Source organism: Papio anubis, chromosome 15, assembly GCF_008728515.1.
Source record: "Papio anubis isolate 15944 chromosome 15, Panubis1.0, whole genome shotgun sequence".
Taxonomy (NCBI): domain Eukaryota; kingdom Metazoa; phylum Chordata; class Mammalia; order Primates; family Cercopithecidae; genus Papio; species Papio anubis.
In genome coordinates, this window is record NC_044990.1 from 76,433,055 (window position 1) to 76,450,316 (window position 17,262).

The 17,262-nt window shown below is 38.1% G+C and overlaps 1 protein-coding gene across 5 annotated transcripts in view; it reads left to right on the forward strand.

Annotated features, from left to right (window-relative positions):
• Positions 1 to 17,262, forward strand: part of IPO5 (importin 5) — a 69,415-nt gene that overhangs the window by 30,485 nt on the left and 21,668 nt on the right. For all 5 annotated transcript variants that reach the window (XM_003914015.3, XM_017951373.3, XM_017951374.2 and 2 more), the window contains 8 exons: positions 1,160 to 1,352; positions 4,767 to 4,869; positions 5,832 to 5,928; positions 6,447 to 6,551; positions 8,947 to 9,069; positions 9,160 to 9,280; positions 13,302 to 13,389; positions 15,995 to 16,101. In XM_003914015.3, coding sequence (XP_003914064.1) covers positions 1,160 to 1,352; positions 4,767 to 4,869; positions 5,832 to 5,928; positions 6,447 to 6,551; positions 8,947 to 9,069; positions 9,160 to 9,280; positions 13,302 to 13,389; positions 15,995 to 16,101 — 937 coding nt within the window. The remainder of the gene's footprint in view (positions 1 to 1,159; positions 1,353 to 4,766; positions 4,870 to 5,831; positions 5,929 to 6,446; positions 6,552 to 8,946; positions 9,070 to 9,159; positions 9,281 to 13,301; positions 13,390 to 15,994; positions 16,102 to 17,262) is intronic.

Below are 17,262 nucleotides of genomic sequence, written 5' to 3' on the forward strand. Positions count from 1 at the left end.
TTTTTGTATTTTTTAGTAGAGACGGAGTTTCACCAGGTTAGCTAGGATGGTCTCGATCTCCTGACCTCATGATCCGCCCGTCTCGGCCTCCCAAAGTGCTGGGATTACAGGCTTGAGCCACCGCGCCCGGCCGCCTTATTTAAATCTTAACTTGATTTAAGAATTAGATGATTATTGTGAATTAGTGACAGCATCTTGATTATATCTTTAGTTTTTGGTATATGTGTGGGAAGAATTGCACGTGAGTTTTAACCACTTTTATAAGAATTGTAACCACTTTGAATTATTTCTAGAACATGTTAAGTATTTGTAAAGGTTTCTACCTACCATAAATGTTTCAATAAAAAGATTTTTCAGTGAAAAGTAGTGGAGAAAAAAAATTATCAATTTTATTTGTATAGCTTAACATTTTTTGTTGGTCAAATTCCCAAAGTAATTATAGTGATAATGAGTAACATCAACTTGGAGAAATCAAGAGCAGGAAAGGTTAGGTGCAGTATTCCCAATAGTTTATTGGTTCGATTTGATAAAATTTGAGTATGGCATTTGTCTTAGCTTTTCTTTTGATAATCTCAAGAAATGTTATACAGAAAATGCCAAACTTAACTACACAGATTTGAAAATGAAAATCCGAGAATACACATGTTGAGATGGATTAGCACTTTTTAGGTATTGGGAACTTGTAATGTTTGTTTGCATGAAAGAAGCATTTTATCTAAGATGTTAATCAAAGGGCAGTTATGTAACAAGTTAAGTCAGTCTGGGAGCCTAAGGTTGGGTGGGAAAGGCACTTGATATTCTAGAATGAGACCAGACAGAGAGGTAGGAAAAGAGCATTCATTATAGGGTTTACAATTTAAGTTTTGTTTTTCTCCCAAATAATGTGTTAAAAATAGGGATTAAAGACAGGTTTGTCATTGCTAAGATATGTGTTCCTAATTGAATTGTAATGTGATTAGGAGTTCTCCTCACCTTGAGTACAAATGGCTTATTTTGTGGCACTAAGAAAATAAGTCTATGTAATAGATAATGTAATTAGAAATAGTTATATTTACTTCTTTAGAAAATTAGCAAGGCGCTTTTGAAATATAAAAATACAATAGTGAAATACATCAATGGCAGAGTGAATCTAGTTATTAACAATGTTATCTATTTATAGGCTAGACAAATGGCCGCCGTTCTCCTAAGACGTCTCTTGTCCTCTGCATTTGATGAAGTCTATCCAACACTTCCCTCTGATGTTCAGACTGCCATCAAGAGTGAGCTACTCATGATTATTCAGATGGAAACACAATCTAGTATGAGGAAAAAAGTTTGTGATATTGCGGCAGAACTGGCCAGGAATTTAATAGGTGTGTATGCAGGTGCACTCATGTTACCAAAAACATGGGTATATCCTTCCTTTTTTTTTTTTTTAGTGGAATCTTAGAGTAAGACTCATAAGTACCTGAGTAGCATTTATTCTGTTTAAAATGAGTGTGCTTGTGGATTTTGCATTTAGAGCCAGAAATTACAGACAGATGTTTGTGAAATCCAGTCATAGGACTTACTATTGGTATTCAAAGTACCCATGTGAGGCTAGGCACAGTGGCTCACGTCTGTAATCTCAGCACTTTAGGAGGCCAGGGTGGGCACATCGCTTGGGTCCAGCAGTTCAAGACGAGCCTGGGCAACATGGCAAAACCCCATCTCTACAAAAAATTAGTGGGCATGATGGTGTGCACCTGTAGTCCCAGTTACTTGGGAGGCTGAGATGGGAGAGCACCCCAGAAGCTGGAGACTGCAGTAAGCCGTGATCATGCCACTGCACTCCAGCCTGGGCAACAAAACAAGATTCTGTCTCAAAAAAAAAAACAAAAAAATCCATGTGGAAAAGTAATTTTGTAATTTGCTTGAAAATGGACAGTTATATTTCCTTCTAAATCTATAATGTTTTAGAAGCACGGGCTAATTAATGGTATAACCTACTTTGTACATTAAACTTGCCAGTTGAACTAAAAATCAGTGACTCCAGTGCTTTTGCTGTTGTATATGTATGCTGATAAATATATACATATACTGTTATGCAGCCATATACTATGTCTTTTCTTTGTTTTGTTTTTGTTTTTTTTTTAAGAGACAGTGTTTCACTCTTACTGCCCAGGCTGGAGTGCAATGGTGCGATCTTAGCTCACCACAACCTCTGCCTCCCAGGTTCAAGTGATTTTCCTGCCTCAGCCTCCTGAGTAGCTGGAATTAGCTGGTGGCATGCACCACCACTCCCGGCTAATATTTTTTTGTATTTTTAGGGTTTCTCCATGTTGGTCAGGCTGGTCTGGAACTCCCGACTTTAGGTGATCTGTCCATCTCAGCCTCCCAAAGTGATAGGATTATAGTTGTGAGCCACTGTGCCCAGCCTACTGTGTACATTTTTATTGCCCAAAAAATATTTTTTTAAGTGAGGTAAAAGGCAAACATCATAAAATGCATTTTACTAAAGGTAAAAATCCTTTTTGGCCAACTAAAAATAATAATAATGTAATTGAACATGCTACTTTTTTATCTTGCTGCAAAAAGCTTTATTTCCATTTGGTCTAGGGCTTGGGAGAGGTCTCCAGCGTGGTGGCTGGAGGGAGAGGCTCAGACAGAAGCCCTGATAGTTTGAGGGGGACCCTCAGAGGTTCCTGGGCTTTTAGTGTTGTTTGATGATGAGCCTTTGAAGAGACACTTGCCCAGCTCAACCTAGGAGCCAGCTAGCCTGTGGAGGTTGGTCACATGGTCACCCATCTTAATGAGTTTCACTTCCTCATCTAGGAAGTGGCTCTCCAAGAAGTCACAGAGATGGGAATCTGTGCAGGCAGAACCCAGGGCATGAAGATCCAAAAGGGCCTGGTTCCTGGTTCAAGTTCTTCTCCAGGGCCATGACAGCTTCCATGGTGTCTCGGGTTTTGTCCCACTCATCTTTGTACTTCCTGCTCGAGAGTGTGGCCACCACTTTCTTTTTTTTTTTTTTGGACAGGCATTTATAAGTGTGATTGTAAGTGCAGCTTGTTTAGATGGCATTTTTAATAGTTGAAATGAAGATCAAGGTTAAATGGAACATTATTATTGATTGAGCTTAGTACATTATGACACTAATTTTAAAATCTCATCAACCAGTAATGCAGTAAGTTCTTGTTCAATTCAGCTAGCAGATTGTATGCTTTCTTATATCAACCATTTCTTAGAAACTAATGGGGAATGTGTCAGTTCTTTATATTTTAGATGAGTTCAGATTAATTTTTTTAGACAGAGTTTTGCTCTGTTGCCCTGGCTTGAGTGCAGTGGTGTGATCACGGCTTACTGCAACCTCCACCTCCCGAGTTCAAGTGATTCTCCTGCCTCAGCCTCCCATACGCCCAGCAATTTTTGTATTTTTTTAGTAGAGATGGTGCCAACTGGCTTTCACCCTGTTGGTCAGGCTAGTCTTGAATGCCTAACCTCAAATGGTCTGCCCACCTTGGGCTCCCTAAGTGCTGAGATTATAGGCATGAGCCATAGCACCTGGCCCTAATTTTGAATATTTTTAAATTGTTCAGAAAACTACTTTCCAGTTTTAAGTATGTAGATATGAATTTTTATAGGTGACATCATTTCTTATTCAGAAACACTTAACAATGCAAACCTTTCCAAAGTGTTCAAAGTGCTCTCATAGATTTTTTTTAAGCTACTATTTTATTTCCCCTCAAAGTATCATCTTTAGGTTGAAGAGACATTTAATGTCAGCTTAGCAGCACACTTGTCATTTCACAAGAGTTCAAATATGGGGGGAAGTTTAAAAAGAAAACATCTGTAATTCATCTGTGAGTTGTGTAACTCTTAAGGTCTTTGCAACAATCTAACCATAGTCTCATAAATGGCACAGTAGATTTTTGTGGTCACTCATTTTTATTATAAAGTATTATTTAAAATCTCCTAATCTTGTTAAATAATAAACATATTAATAACATCCTCTGGCACTATTTGCACCAAACTGCAAAGTGTGAGCACCCTGTGTGAGTCCTGAGATTCTAACCCTGATTTCTTCTCAAGTTCCAAAGTAATCGTTACTTTGATTTCAAGACCTTGCCACCAAATACTAGCTTTGCCTACTTTTTCAACTCTTTAATGACAATGGTATATATAAAGGAGTCAAGCAATCAGATATTTGTACAGTTAAAAGTGCTGCCTTCTCTTCAAATTCCACTCCTTAGAAATAACCTCTGCGGGCCAGGCGCGGTGACTCATGCCTGTAATCCTAGTACTTTGGGAGGCAGAGGCAGTTGGATCACCCGAGGTCAGGAGTTTGAGACCAGCCTGGCCAACATGGCAAAACCTCGTCTCTGCTGAAAATATAAAAATTAGCCAGGCATGGTGTCAGGTGCCTGTAATCCCAGCTACTCAGGAGGCTGAGGTAGGAGAATCGCTTGAACCCTGGATGTGGAGGTTGCAGTGAGCCAAGATCACGCCATTGCACTGCAGCCTGGGTAAAAGAGCGAAACTCCATCTCAAAAGAAAGAACCTCTGCTGATACCTGATTAACCCAAATACAGAGTTGTTTGGTTTGTTGGTTTTTTTTTTTTTTTAACACGATTATGATGCCATTTTTATGGCTAAAGGACAGAATGTTATGGAGTTCTTAAAAATGGCAAAAGTGACATTTTTCGCTACGCCATGTTTTGAATGAGGCTTATGAAATGAAAGGATTTACTCCTATAATATTGAAGTTCTGACTTACACACTTCATGTCTGGATTTCTTTACTTTTAGATGAAGATGGCAATAACCAGTGGCCCGAAGGTTTGAAGTTCCTTTTTGATTCGGTCAGCTCTCAAAATGTGGGACTGCGGGAAGCTGCCCTTCACATTTTCTGGTATATACATTCATCTAGTTTTTTGAGACATTTGATTTCATGAATGCCCTAAACACCTTTTAATTGATTATTTTAGCCTAATTTAACTTTATACTTAAAATGAAAATAATGCCTTTACATAAGCTTTGTTTGTATTTGTATTGGAAGCAAAAATTTTTTTAAAGGGCCTTTTATTTCACGTTGTGATCTTTTTTGTACACAAAGGTTCTCTACGGCTTGCTTGCTTTCTCTTTGTCTTTTATGATTCTGAAAGTTTTATTGAACAGTTTCCTCTCGTTTATTTGGAGATTAACACAATACTGAATGTAGCTTTTCAAAAACCACATTAATAATGGTGTCTTGAAGAGGAGAAGGAGAATGCAGGTGAATCCCCATTATGTTTTCTGGATCTTCTGTGGCCAAATTTTATAATATTTTAACAAACATGTATATTTATAAACAAATAGTCTAAGTTTAGAATTAAGTGATTATTCTTTGCCCCACTGTGTTATATTTTTCTACTACACCTAAAATGTGATCAAGATCATACACATTTTAGGCATTATATCATTTTCTACTTTAGTTGTCTTATGTATCTTTGTTAATATCAGTAATTCAGATTAGAGAATGCAGATGGTCAGAGAGCATAGTTACTGTAGTTTTCATCTGAAAACCTGTGGTTGCTCTTGTCCCATCCTGCACTCCAGGTCAGCTTTCGACTGAGACAGAGTAATAAGGATAAAAGCATGTAGCTGGGAATGGGCTGTTGAGTAGCCTCTACTCCCAGCCCAGACTTCTCCAGTATGTTTTCATTCACTTAACCCAAAAACAGGATTGCTTAGAAAATGGGTAGATGATGTTCAACCTATGGATTAATGCGTACTGAGTCAGGTAAACAAACAGTTCATTAGAGATTCTAGCTCATACTTTACCAAGATATTAATATAATGTAGCTTTTAAAGAATGTTTGGATTATCTTTTAGGAACTTCCCTGGAATTTTTGGGAACCAGCAGCAGCACTATTTAGACGTCATCAAACGGATGTTAGTTCAGTGTATGCAAGATCAGGAACACCCGTCGGTAAATAATTTTAATCCTATTAATATTGCCATCTATTTTAATCTAATTTGTGAAAGAAATTAGTATATTAGGAGGTTTTTACTTTTATACTTTAAAATGTAAACACCGGCCGGACGCGGTGGCTCAAGCCTGTAATCCCAGCACTTTGGGAGGCCGAGACGGGTGGATCACGAGGTCAGGAGATCGAGACCATCCTGGCTAACATGGTGAAACCCCGTCTCTACTAAAAAATACAAAAAACTAGCCGGGCGAGGTGGCAGGCGCCTGTAGTCCCAGCTACTCGGGAGGCTGAGGCAGGAGAATGGCGTGAACCCGGGAGGTGGAGCTTGCAGTGAGCTGAGATCCGGCCACTGCACTCCAGCCTGGGCGACAGAGCGAGACTCCGTCTCAAAAAAAAAAAAAAAAAAATGTAAACACCAGTTTTACTGATAAAGAATAATTTGATCTTGAGTAAGAAAGCTTGAATTTGCATTTATCAAAAATTTCTCATACTTGACATTTTTTCCTCTTCATTTTAGATTAGAACTTTATCTGCTAGAGCTACAGCTGCATTTATACTTGCAAATGAGCATAATGTTGCTCTGTTCAAACATTTTGCAGACTTGCTACCAGGATTTCTACAGGTATGAAAACAGTATAGAATAAATCATAATTATACCTTACTTGGTTCTTTAATGCATTCAATCATTTATGCAATAAATTCATATTGCTTATTATGAATTTATATATGAATATTTATAAGCAATAAATTCATATTGCTTATTATGTTCTGGCACTGGGGATACAAGAGTGAACAAAACATGCAGATCTCAGTCTCCATTGAGCTTATGGTTACTGCCTTTGAAAGACATTTTTAGTCTCTTAAATATTTATACTTATAAAATTTTCCTGTAAAGTAAATGGTGTAAGCAGTTATATGCTTATTATTGAATATATGGTCATGTAGATTATTTCCGTTAAATCAGTCAAATAACCTGTGAGATTTAAGGTCCATTTTACATAAGGAGAAACTACTCTTAACTACAGGGTGTGTAAGTTTGTATTATAATGTAAGTTTATGGTTAATTCACATTATCATTAAGGATGTTAATGTTTTAAGGATACTTTCTGCTTTAATCAGAAAGCAAAATAAGATTAGACAAGATAGAGTATATATTCAGGGCAAGTTGAGTCTATGCTCCTGGGGAAAAAAAATTTATATTAATTAAAATAAAATTTAAAAGATTGTACAAGTTAGTGGTTCCCAATCTTCAGACTCCAAACTCCTTTTTTATGACAATTTTTAGTAATTTTTCAAATACTCTTCTAAAGATGAAATGCATAAGTAATGTAACATATATGTGCACAATTTTTTAGAATATATGTATGGCCTTAACTAAATATAAAGAACTACAAAGAAAACATATAATAAAATGGCTTGCTTTTCCTTATGTGAATGGTCAGACAAGACTACACTAAAAGACATAATAGACTAGGTGGTTTCCAAGTGATCTATACAAATGTAATAGCTAAAACTGGACTGATAACAAAGATATTGGTAAGTCAAACACCACAGTTCCCATTAGAATTGGTGATAAGATTTCCTAAAATAGTAAGGTTCTGAACAAAGCAATGTAGAGAGTGAGTCTCTCTTATTCAGAATACTTGGGAATAGAAGTGTTTCGGATCTCAAAATTTTTTCAAATTTTGAAACACTGTGTTTGTGTTATACTTACCAGTTGAGCATCTCAAGTCAGAAATCCGAAATACTCAAATGCGCATTTCCTTTGAGTGACGTGTCTGTGTTCAAAAAGTTGAGGATTTCAGAGCATTTTGGATTTGGGATGTTCCACCTGTATGTATCCATTCTTGACTGATACAGTAGTTACACTGCGGGGGGATAACAGTTGTTGAAACCAGACAAAACATAATTGGTGAGTTAGGCTCTAGGTTCAGATCACTATAAAGAGTTTTTCCTTTTTATAAATGTCTGGGGTTTGTACAAATGTGAAATGCATAATGAGAAGATCATGTAAGTCCCTTGTGCTTGTGTCTCAGGTCAGGACATTTAGTATCCATGGCCTTTGCCCATCCTCAACCGTGTGACCATCAGGAAATATCTCCTGGGTGGAAAACCATTCCCCTTGAGAACCACTGAGTTAGAGAGGATTTAGAGGAGCTAAAATTGAAGGTTTCCACATGATAAAGGTTTATTTAAAGGATTTAGTGAAACTTCTCTCCCCATGCTATCACAATTAAAAGATAGTTTTGTGACAGAACATTAACTATAACATATTATTGCTTTAGTAGTTTATTATCTGAAATCTCTAGTTACTTTTGAAATCTAATCCCGGTTTTCTTCCTCTGGATTTAGAGTAAGTTAAAATGTTTACCACAACTTTTAAGAGTTGTTATTCTGAAATTGATAATGATAAACACAAAATGCATACTTTAATACCACAGTGACCAGACTTAACATCCAAGATAAATAAAATGGGTAATATTGGACACTTTATAGGTTCTAGTACTTACTGTGCGTATGAAAACAACTAGGACATGGATATAAGAAAGGACAGAAGAGCCGAGTGTCATGGCCACACATGTGGTCCTGGCTACTCAGGAGTCTGAGGCACAAGAGTTGGAGGGTACTGTGAGCTGTGGTCGTGCCACCATACTCCAGCCTGGGCGACAGAGCGAGACTTTATTGCTGAAAAAATAAAAGGACAAAGGAAAGGGACTCTTGGTTATAAAAAAGTAATTCCTTGGCAGCCTTAAGTATTATAATGGTTATTATAGTTTCACTGATTTTCATTTTGACTTAAATGTAAGTCTGTTTTGTATGTTTCTAGTTAACATCCATTGAAAGGAAGGTATATATGTGCCTGCAGGTAGAACATTTGCATAATATAGATTGCTAAATTACTTAGTGAAAAATAGTTTAGTAATATTTCTCTATTGTCAGCATCTTAGGAATGTTTTGGCTAAGGAGGCATCGTAAAGTGAATCTTCAACACAGACTTTCTATTTCATCTTTTCTAGGCTGTAAATGACTCGTGCTACCAGAATGATGATTCTGTCCTAAAATCCCTTGTTGAGATTGCAGATACTGTTCCAAAGTATTTGCGTCCTCACTTGGAAGCAACTCTACAGCTAAGTCTAAAGGTAAATTAAGTACGTTAGTAAACGTTCTGTTTGTTATTTGCAGGGACTAATCTAAACTATTAAATGTATACAAATATGTCTTCTTTGTAGTTGTGTGGAGACACTAGCCTCAACAATATGCAACGCCAGCTTGCCCTTGAAGTGATTGTCACCCTCTCTGAGACTGCAGCTGCTATGTTAAGAAAACATACCAATATTGTTGCACAGACTAGTAAGTCAACAGTCTTCAGATAGTTTATGTGTAACGTGGCCAAATTTTTGGATAAATTTGCTGAGGGTTGTATAATTTCTCAGATTGTTGAGAATATAATGAATACCCTTTTAGAATCAGATGAATTTGGGAAAATGCATCTCAATACATGCAAGCGTGGACCCCCACATTGTGATTATGCCTTTAAGACTTTGCAGGCACCCTGAAATCTGGTGTTAAAAATAACATTTCTAGAGTGAACCGTGACAGACTCTTATCATTTATATGTTAAATATTGGGCACAGTTAATACAGTCAAAAACAATTCAGCAGGGATATATAGATATACAGTAGCGAACTGCAAACCAAAATAATGTGTGTTACCAGTGAAGATAGGATTAGAACAAGGTCTAACACTCTAGTCGTGGCTCTGTTCACTATATTACATTGCTTTTGTTTTATAGACCCTCATTGCAGCAGAAACTTAAATGGCTATTGTGCTATGGAAATACTACTTTAAAGTTTCATTGTGCTGGGATAAGGACTTGAGAACTAACCTGATCATTTTCTGGCCTAGCCATTTCTTAATGAGCTAATGAGTACTTGAACACTTAATTTAGAGGGTAAATACATCACCAGATTTATTTCGTAGTGGTACCTACCTTTTGTCTTACACTGAGGTAGTGGTTGGAATTTTAGAAACATTCCCATTAAAGTCAGGAACAAGAAAAATATCTCCTTTATCACTGTTCGTGTTGTACTGACTGCCCCAGCTGATGCATTAAGAGATAAAAATAAGTTACAAGAATTAGAAACGATGGCCGGGTGCGGTGACTCATGCCTGTAATCCCAGGACTTCGGGAGGCTGAGGCAGGCAGATCACCTGAGGTCAGGAGTTCGAGACCAGCCTGGCTAACATGCTAAAACCCCGTTTCTACTAAAAACACAAAAAATTAGCTAGGTGTGATGGTGCACGCCTGTAATCCCAGCTACTCAGGAGTCTGAGGCAGGAGAATTGCTTGAATCCAGGAGGCGGAGATTGCAGTGATCCCAGATTGCACCATTGTACTTCAGCTTGGGCAACAAGAGCGAAACTTGTCTCAAAAAAAAAGAATTAGAAACAAAAGTATTGCTTATTTGTAGGCTATGAGGTTATCGTCTACAAAAAATTTTAAAGACTAAACAGGTAAACTGCTAATCAAAGGGTTAAGCAAGATCCTTAGATATGAGAGCATTTTATTGTAAGTGTTCCATTATACGTAGTAATCACTTAGAAAATTTTATAGGCATGAGTTGTAGTAACTGGGAATAAATCAAAAGGTATATAAGACTTATATGGAGAATGTTGAATAACATATTGAAAGACTAATAGAAGAACGAAGTGTCAGTTCTCAAATTAATCTAGGGTTATGATAGAACGATCCTGAAATTCTTCTGAAAGAACATAGGGCCTGGAGTAGCCAAGACAATTTTGACAAATAAAGTGGAGATCTTGCCCCATCAACTCTGTGAATTTAGAATGCATTGATGATGCGGGTGTTGACAATGGATTGGATGGAACAAAGGATAGAGTGTAGGAGAGGATCCACTCACCTGGGAACAAAGCCATTTTTAAAAAGATAATTGATCGAAAGTTCTTAGGACCCCACATACTGGCTCAGGCCTGTAATCCCAGCACTTTGGAAAGCCAAGGTGGGCAAATCGCGTGTCCTCCTGAGTTTGAGACCAGCCTGGGCAACGTGACAAAACCCTGTCTCTGCCAAAAATACAAAAATTAGTCGGGCATGGTGGCACACGCCTGTGATTCCAGCTACTCAGGAGACTGAGATGGAGGATTGCTGGAGCCCAAGAGGTCAAAGCTGCGGTGAGCCAAGATCACACCATTGCACTCCAGCCTGGGTGACAGAGCGAGACCCTGTCTCAAAAAAAAAAAAAGTTGCTGGAATAACTGGTTCATTTTTTTTTTTTTTTTTTTAAATAGGTTTATGGGGAACAGGTGGTGTTTGGTTTAGTGGTGATTTTTGTGATTTTGGTGCATCCATGACGGGAGCAGTGTACGCTGTACCCAGTGTTTAGTCTTTTATCCCTCACTCCCCTCCCCACCTTTCCCCTGAGTCCCCAGAGTCCATTGTATCATTATTATGCCTTTGCATCCTCATAGCTCAGCTCCCACTTAAGAGTTGAGAATATAACTGGTTATTTCTATGGAGAAAAAATTTCAACTCTAGACAGCTTATTAAAAAAAATAATTTGGGTTCTACTGAAGACCTGAATATCACCTTGCACACTAGAACTAGTTAAAAAAATTAAATTAAGAACTAAATATTACAGATACATTTTATAAGTAATGCTTAATAGTAGATTAAGACTGCATTTTAAGACTGAAGCATTTTAAGACTGAATCACAAACCATTGATGTAAACATTGCCAAATTTGTAAATGTTAAAACAGTTTTTTGACCAATCAGATATACCATAAACGAACTGAAAAGCCACAGACTGGAAGAAAATAATTACAGTGCACACAATCAACAGTTTTGTTATCTAGAGAATACACAAAGGCTGAGAAGAGGAAATTCATTGCTTTTTTTGTTTAAGACGGGGTCTCGCTCTGTCACCCAGGCTAGAGTGCAGTGACGTGATCTCAGCTCACTGCAGCCTCCCAGGTAGCTGGGACTACAGGCACATGCCACCACACCTGGCTAATTTTTGTTTTTTGGTAGAGATAGGGTTTTACCATGTTGCCCAGGCTGATCTTGAACTCCTGGGCTCAAGGGATCCTCCCACCTCAGCCTCCCAAAGTGCTGGGATAACAGGTGTGCACCAGCAGGCCCAGCCAGGAAATTCATAAAAGAGGGATCTGAGATATCTAATGGACCCTGCTAAGTCTCAATAAAAACCAGTGTTATTGTGGAATACAAGTTGCCCAAAAGTTTGACAATATCAATTGTTGATGAAAGATGTAGAACCAAGAGGACGCTTATTCCGGCCACAGGGCACTTCACACATTTTTGTGAAATAATACAGACCTCCACTGAAACCTCACATAGTTTCTGCAACAGCTGTGCAGAGCACAGCTTGTTTGGTAATTATTATTATTATTATTATTTTTTTTTTTTTTTGAGATGGAGTCTCACTCTGTCGCCCAGGCTGGAGTGCAGTGGCTCATGTGATCTTGGCTCACAGCAAGCTCCACCTCCCAGGTTCATGCCATTCTCCTGCCTCAGCCTCCCGAGTAGCTGGGATTACAGGCGTCCGCCACCAGGCCCGGCTAATTTTTTTGTATTTGGGGTTTCACCATGTTAGCCAGGATGGTCTCGATCTCCTGACCTTGTGATCTGCCCGCCTTGGCCTCCCAAAGTGCTGGGATTATAGGCATAAGCCACTGCGCCTGGCCTTGCTTGGTAATTTTTTAGTACTATTTGAAGGTAGTAATAACGATTTCATGCCTAGACTCATGCTTGTCAGAGAGAAGATGTAATAATCTCATCAAAGCAAATTTTATAGGAGGAAGAAATTGGAAACAACTAAAATGTTTATCAGCTGGACAGTGGGTAGTATGTTTATATAATGGAATGCTATTAATTAAATTGAAATGCTTATGTGTTGAGAAAAAAGCAAATTGCCAAGCTGCATATATTATGAAACCATTTATTATATAAAAAAATCGAATCTTGAAATAGTACTGTAATTTTGTATAGAGATATAGATCTGTAGTTCAAGTGTGAAAAAAACAATTGAGGAATGTGAAACATCTGTTTTGTGATGTTGCTTCTTACCTCTGGTGACCGGGGGAGAATGTAATTGGATTTGGGAATTTCATAGGAGGGTTTGACTTATGAATGTTACTTTTTAAAGAAAAGATAAAAGCAAATATGACAAAAGGTTAAAATTTAACAAACCAGGTTTTGGGGGCACAGACAAATAATTGTTCTGTCTTACTCTCTTAGAGGCAAAGTGAAATATTAAAATTCTTGTTTATAAATAGTGGTATGGGTAAAATAAAGTCACAGTCTTCAGATGTGAAATAATTGTTTACTTTAGTTCCTCAGATGTTAGCAATGATGGTTGATTTGGAAGAAGATGAGGACTGGGCAAATGCAGATGAACTAGAAGATGATGATTTTGACAGGTAATCAAACATAGTGTCCAGGGTGGCAGTGAGAGCCCTAGGGCTCCAAGGCCCATCTCTTCACCATTGCACCCTGTAACCTGAAGGTAAACTTTTACGCCTGGAATATGGGGCACTTTGCCTTGCTGTTGTATGTATTGCTGTGTCACATTTTATAGATAGTATTTTCTTTAGTTTTCATATATAACATATTAATAAAATTTATGTTCCTTGAAAGTTCATAAAAATACTTTAATAGTTAATACATAAAGTTGTATTTTGTAATCAGGAATGGAAAGATACCTACAACAACAAACAAGGAAGTTTTTTTAAAAAAGTATGACATGAAAACAGCAAATAAAGTAGCTGTGTTTTTAACTGTCTTACTCTAAATTATTTCCAAGGTTTTTTTTGTTTTTTTGTTTTTTTTAGTTTGAGTATCTTTTAAAACATGTATAAAGAAGCTTTTTTGTGATAAATGCTTTTATAGGCAAAGACTTCCCTTAGAATAATTGTTTCAACAAAATTCCCTGCGATACACATCATATTTTCCTAGTAAAAAGTAGTTTAACTTCAGGATAGACAGGATCCAGTGGTGAAAAGATTAAAAGTCACACCAGGTGACAGTAACACTGGAATTACTATTGTGCTTATTTATTTCAGCTTAGGAAGTCCCATGAATACAGGAAAAGTCAACCAAAATCTGTACTCACTGTGCAGTAGTAATGAATGTATATTGAAACATAGCACCTCAGAGTTCTGTTACTTTAATCAACTTTATTAGTAGTCCCAGAGGTATATTACAGATGCAGAAAGGGAGATTGAAGATTGAGTGATTTGTCTGAGGTTATGTAGCCAGTTAATGTACTGGGGTTAATTACTATTTCTTTCATTCTTCCCAGTGCATTATCCTACCACTTTTTCTTTAAAAAAGCTGAAATTGGCCGGGTGTGGTGGCTCGCGCCTGTAATCCCAGCACTCTGGTAGGCAGAGGCGGGCAGATCACATGAGGTCAGGAGTTCGAGACCAGCCTGACCAACATGTTGAAACCCCATCTCTACTAAAAATACAAAAATTAGCCGCGCCTGGTGGCAAACACCTGTAATCCCAGCTACTCGGGCGGCTGAGCTAGGAGAATCTCTTGAACCTGGGAGGCGGAGGTTACAGTGAGCTGAGATCACGTCATTGCACCCCAGCCTGGGCCACAGAGCGAGACTCTGTCGCAAAAAAAAAGGAGCTGAAATTATTCGCCCGAAAGACTTGGAGTCAGTATAAACTACTAGGTTAATAAAAGAAAAAATTAAAGACATTTGTCTTTAGAATGTATGGTGCATTTTTGATACTTAATCCCATTATTAAAAATGACTGATTTCTGGCTTTAATACTGTTTTGAAGTATATGAAAGTAATCTTTCACTGGAAACACCTGATAATGGCTGAAGAGAAGACCAGGGCTAGCTTGAATTTCCTTTCTGGTTCAGTTACTGTAATGTGCTGCTACTTGTCCTTTAATTTGCCCTGTAAATGGCACTTAAATTTATACAGTTTAAGAAACTTTGTTTTCTAGACTAGGTGAATAAGATTTTCTAATTTGTGAGTAAACAGGGCATGAATATTTTTTCAAGGGGAGATTTTTTAAGTCTAAAAACCTGTTCTGAAGGTAATTTATAGCTTCATTTTTATAGTATTGTCTTTACACAGTAAAGATAATGCATGTGAAATTCACTACTGATCTTCCAGTTCTAAGCCAGGATAAGTCCAAATGCTTTTATGCCCACATCCCTTCAGCTTTCAGAGAAAACAGTAGAATTGTGTTTACATAACTATGCATAGTTTCTGGCAGTTCAGTTTGCACCCCTTTAAAGGTGAATAAACTCAGTGGGGAAAATGATACATTCTCTGCACCCTTTTCGGTTTTCCATGTTCTGTTCATTGACAAGTTTGAAGACTGTATTTCTAGGAAATGAAATACACAAGGCTCTTTCAACACTGCTTTTACTGGAGTGTTTAAAGTGTCAGAAGCTGTTTCTGAGAACAGTTTTTAGCCGGTAGGGGGTGAGGATGGTCTTGAAAAATAAGATTCAGGCCAGGCACAGTGGCTCACGCCTGTAATCCCAGCACTTTGGGAGGCTGAGGTGGGTGGATCACGAGGTCGGGAGATCGAGACCATCCTGGCTAACATGGTGAAACCCCATCTCTGCTAAAACTACAAAAAAATTAGCCAGGCGTGGTGGCGGGCGCCTGTAGTCCCAGCTACTCGGGAGGCTGAGGCAGGAGAATGGCGTGAACCCAGGAGGCGGAGTTTGCAGTGAGCTGAGATAGCGCCACTGCACTTCAGCCTGGGCGACAGAGTGAGACTCTGTCTCAAAAAAGAAAAGAAAAGAAAAATAAGATTCAGACATGACTTTCTAAACTATGGTGGATCATGATAAAAGCAATTACTCTTTTTTTTCTTTACTAAGCTATAGGGTTTTTAAACCCCTAATTTCAGTTCCACATTTAAAGACAGCTTGAATTCTTTCTCAGTCTTAGTTTAATAATACTACGATTAGACGTATGTCTGTAGAGTCTACTATTTATTTTGTATTTCAGATATATTGAATACATAATTTTGTTTATGTGTTTAGCAATGCAGTTGCAGGCGAGAGTGCTCTAGACCGAATGGCTTGTGGACTTGGTGGAAAGCTCGTTCTGCCGATGATCAAGGAACACATTATGCAAATGCTTCAAAATCGTAAGCTATGTCCTTCAAATGCTAGAATAGTGAAGTTGCGCCCTTCTAAAGCTTAAATTCTAAGATATATTTAGACTGTTAAAAATTAATCTTGGCTAGGCATGGTGGCTCACACCTGTAATCCCAGTACTTTGGGAGGCCAAGGCAGGCGGAACACGAGGTCAGGAGATCGTGACCATCCTGGCTAACATGATGAAACTCTGTCTCTACTAAAACAAAAAAATTAGCCAGGCGTGGTGGCGGGCGCCTGTAGTCCCAGCTACTTGTGAGGCTGAGGCAGGAGAATGACGTGAGCCCAGGAGGCAGAGGTTGCCGTGAGCCAAGATCATGCCACTGCACTCCAGCCTGGGCGACAGATCAAGACTCCATCAAAAAAAAAAAATTAATCTTGTCTTTTTACCATCCATATTTAACCCAATTCATTGACATGAAATTGTCAATCCCAAAGAAAATGTACAGATTTACTTCCTTGCCAAAAATATTTAGATTTGAATTTGAAAGTGACATTATTTGAACTTTTAAGAAATATTAGAATGTTTGAATCATATAATCTTCTTTCATCTGTTATCTTTTATTTTTAAAAGAAGAAATTCTATCTAATGTTATCAAAAAAGAAACTCTTTCTTTCTTTTTTTGCCCCTGACTGAGGTGATGGTGGAAGCCCACCTGCCTTGGAGGGCAGCTGTTGCTGTTATTGCTGTTGCTGCTGGTGGTGGTGTTGACATGGGATTTCGCTATGTTGCCCAGGCTGGTCTCAAACTCCTGGCTTCAAGCAGTCCTCCTGCCTCAGCCTCCCAGAGTGCTTGGATTATAGGCATGAGCTACCATACCCGGCCATCCTTTTTTATTTCTGTGAATATTTCCCTACTATTTGGTCAGTTACCTTTGTACCTATAATATATATCAATCCCAAAGTTGATTATTGTATGTGTTTTATTTTCATTTGTCTTTTTTAATTATAAATTAATGTGTTCTTAAATTAAAATGCAGAAGTTTTAAGTTAGAAATTTGTTGGTTTGTCTGGTTTTTGGTGGAGTCTCACTCTATTGCCCAGGGTGATGTGATCTCAGCTCACTGCAGCCTCCACCCGCTGGGTTCAAGCGATTCTCCTGCCCTTGCCTCCTGAGTAACTAGGACTACAGGCACATGCCACCATGCCCA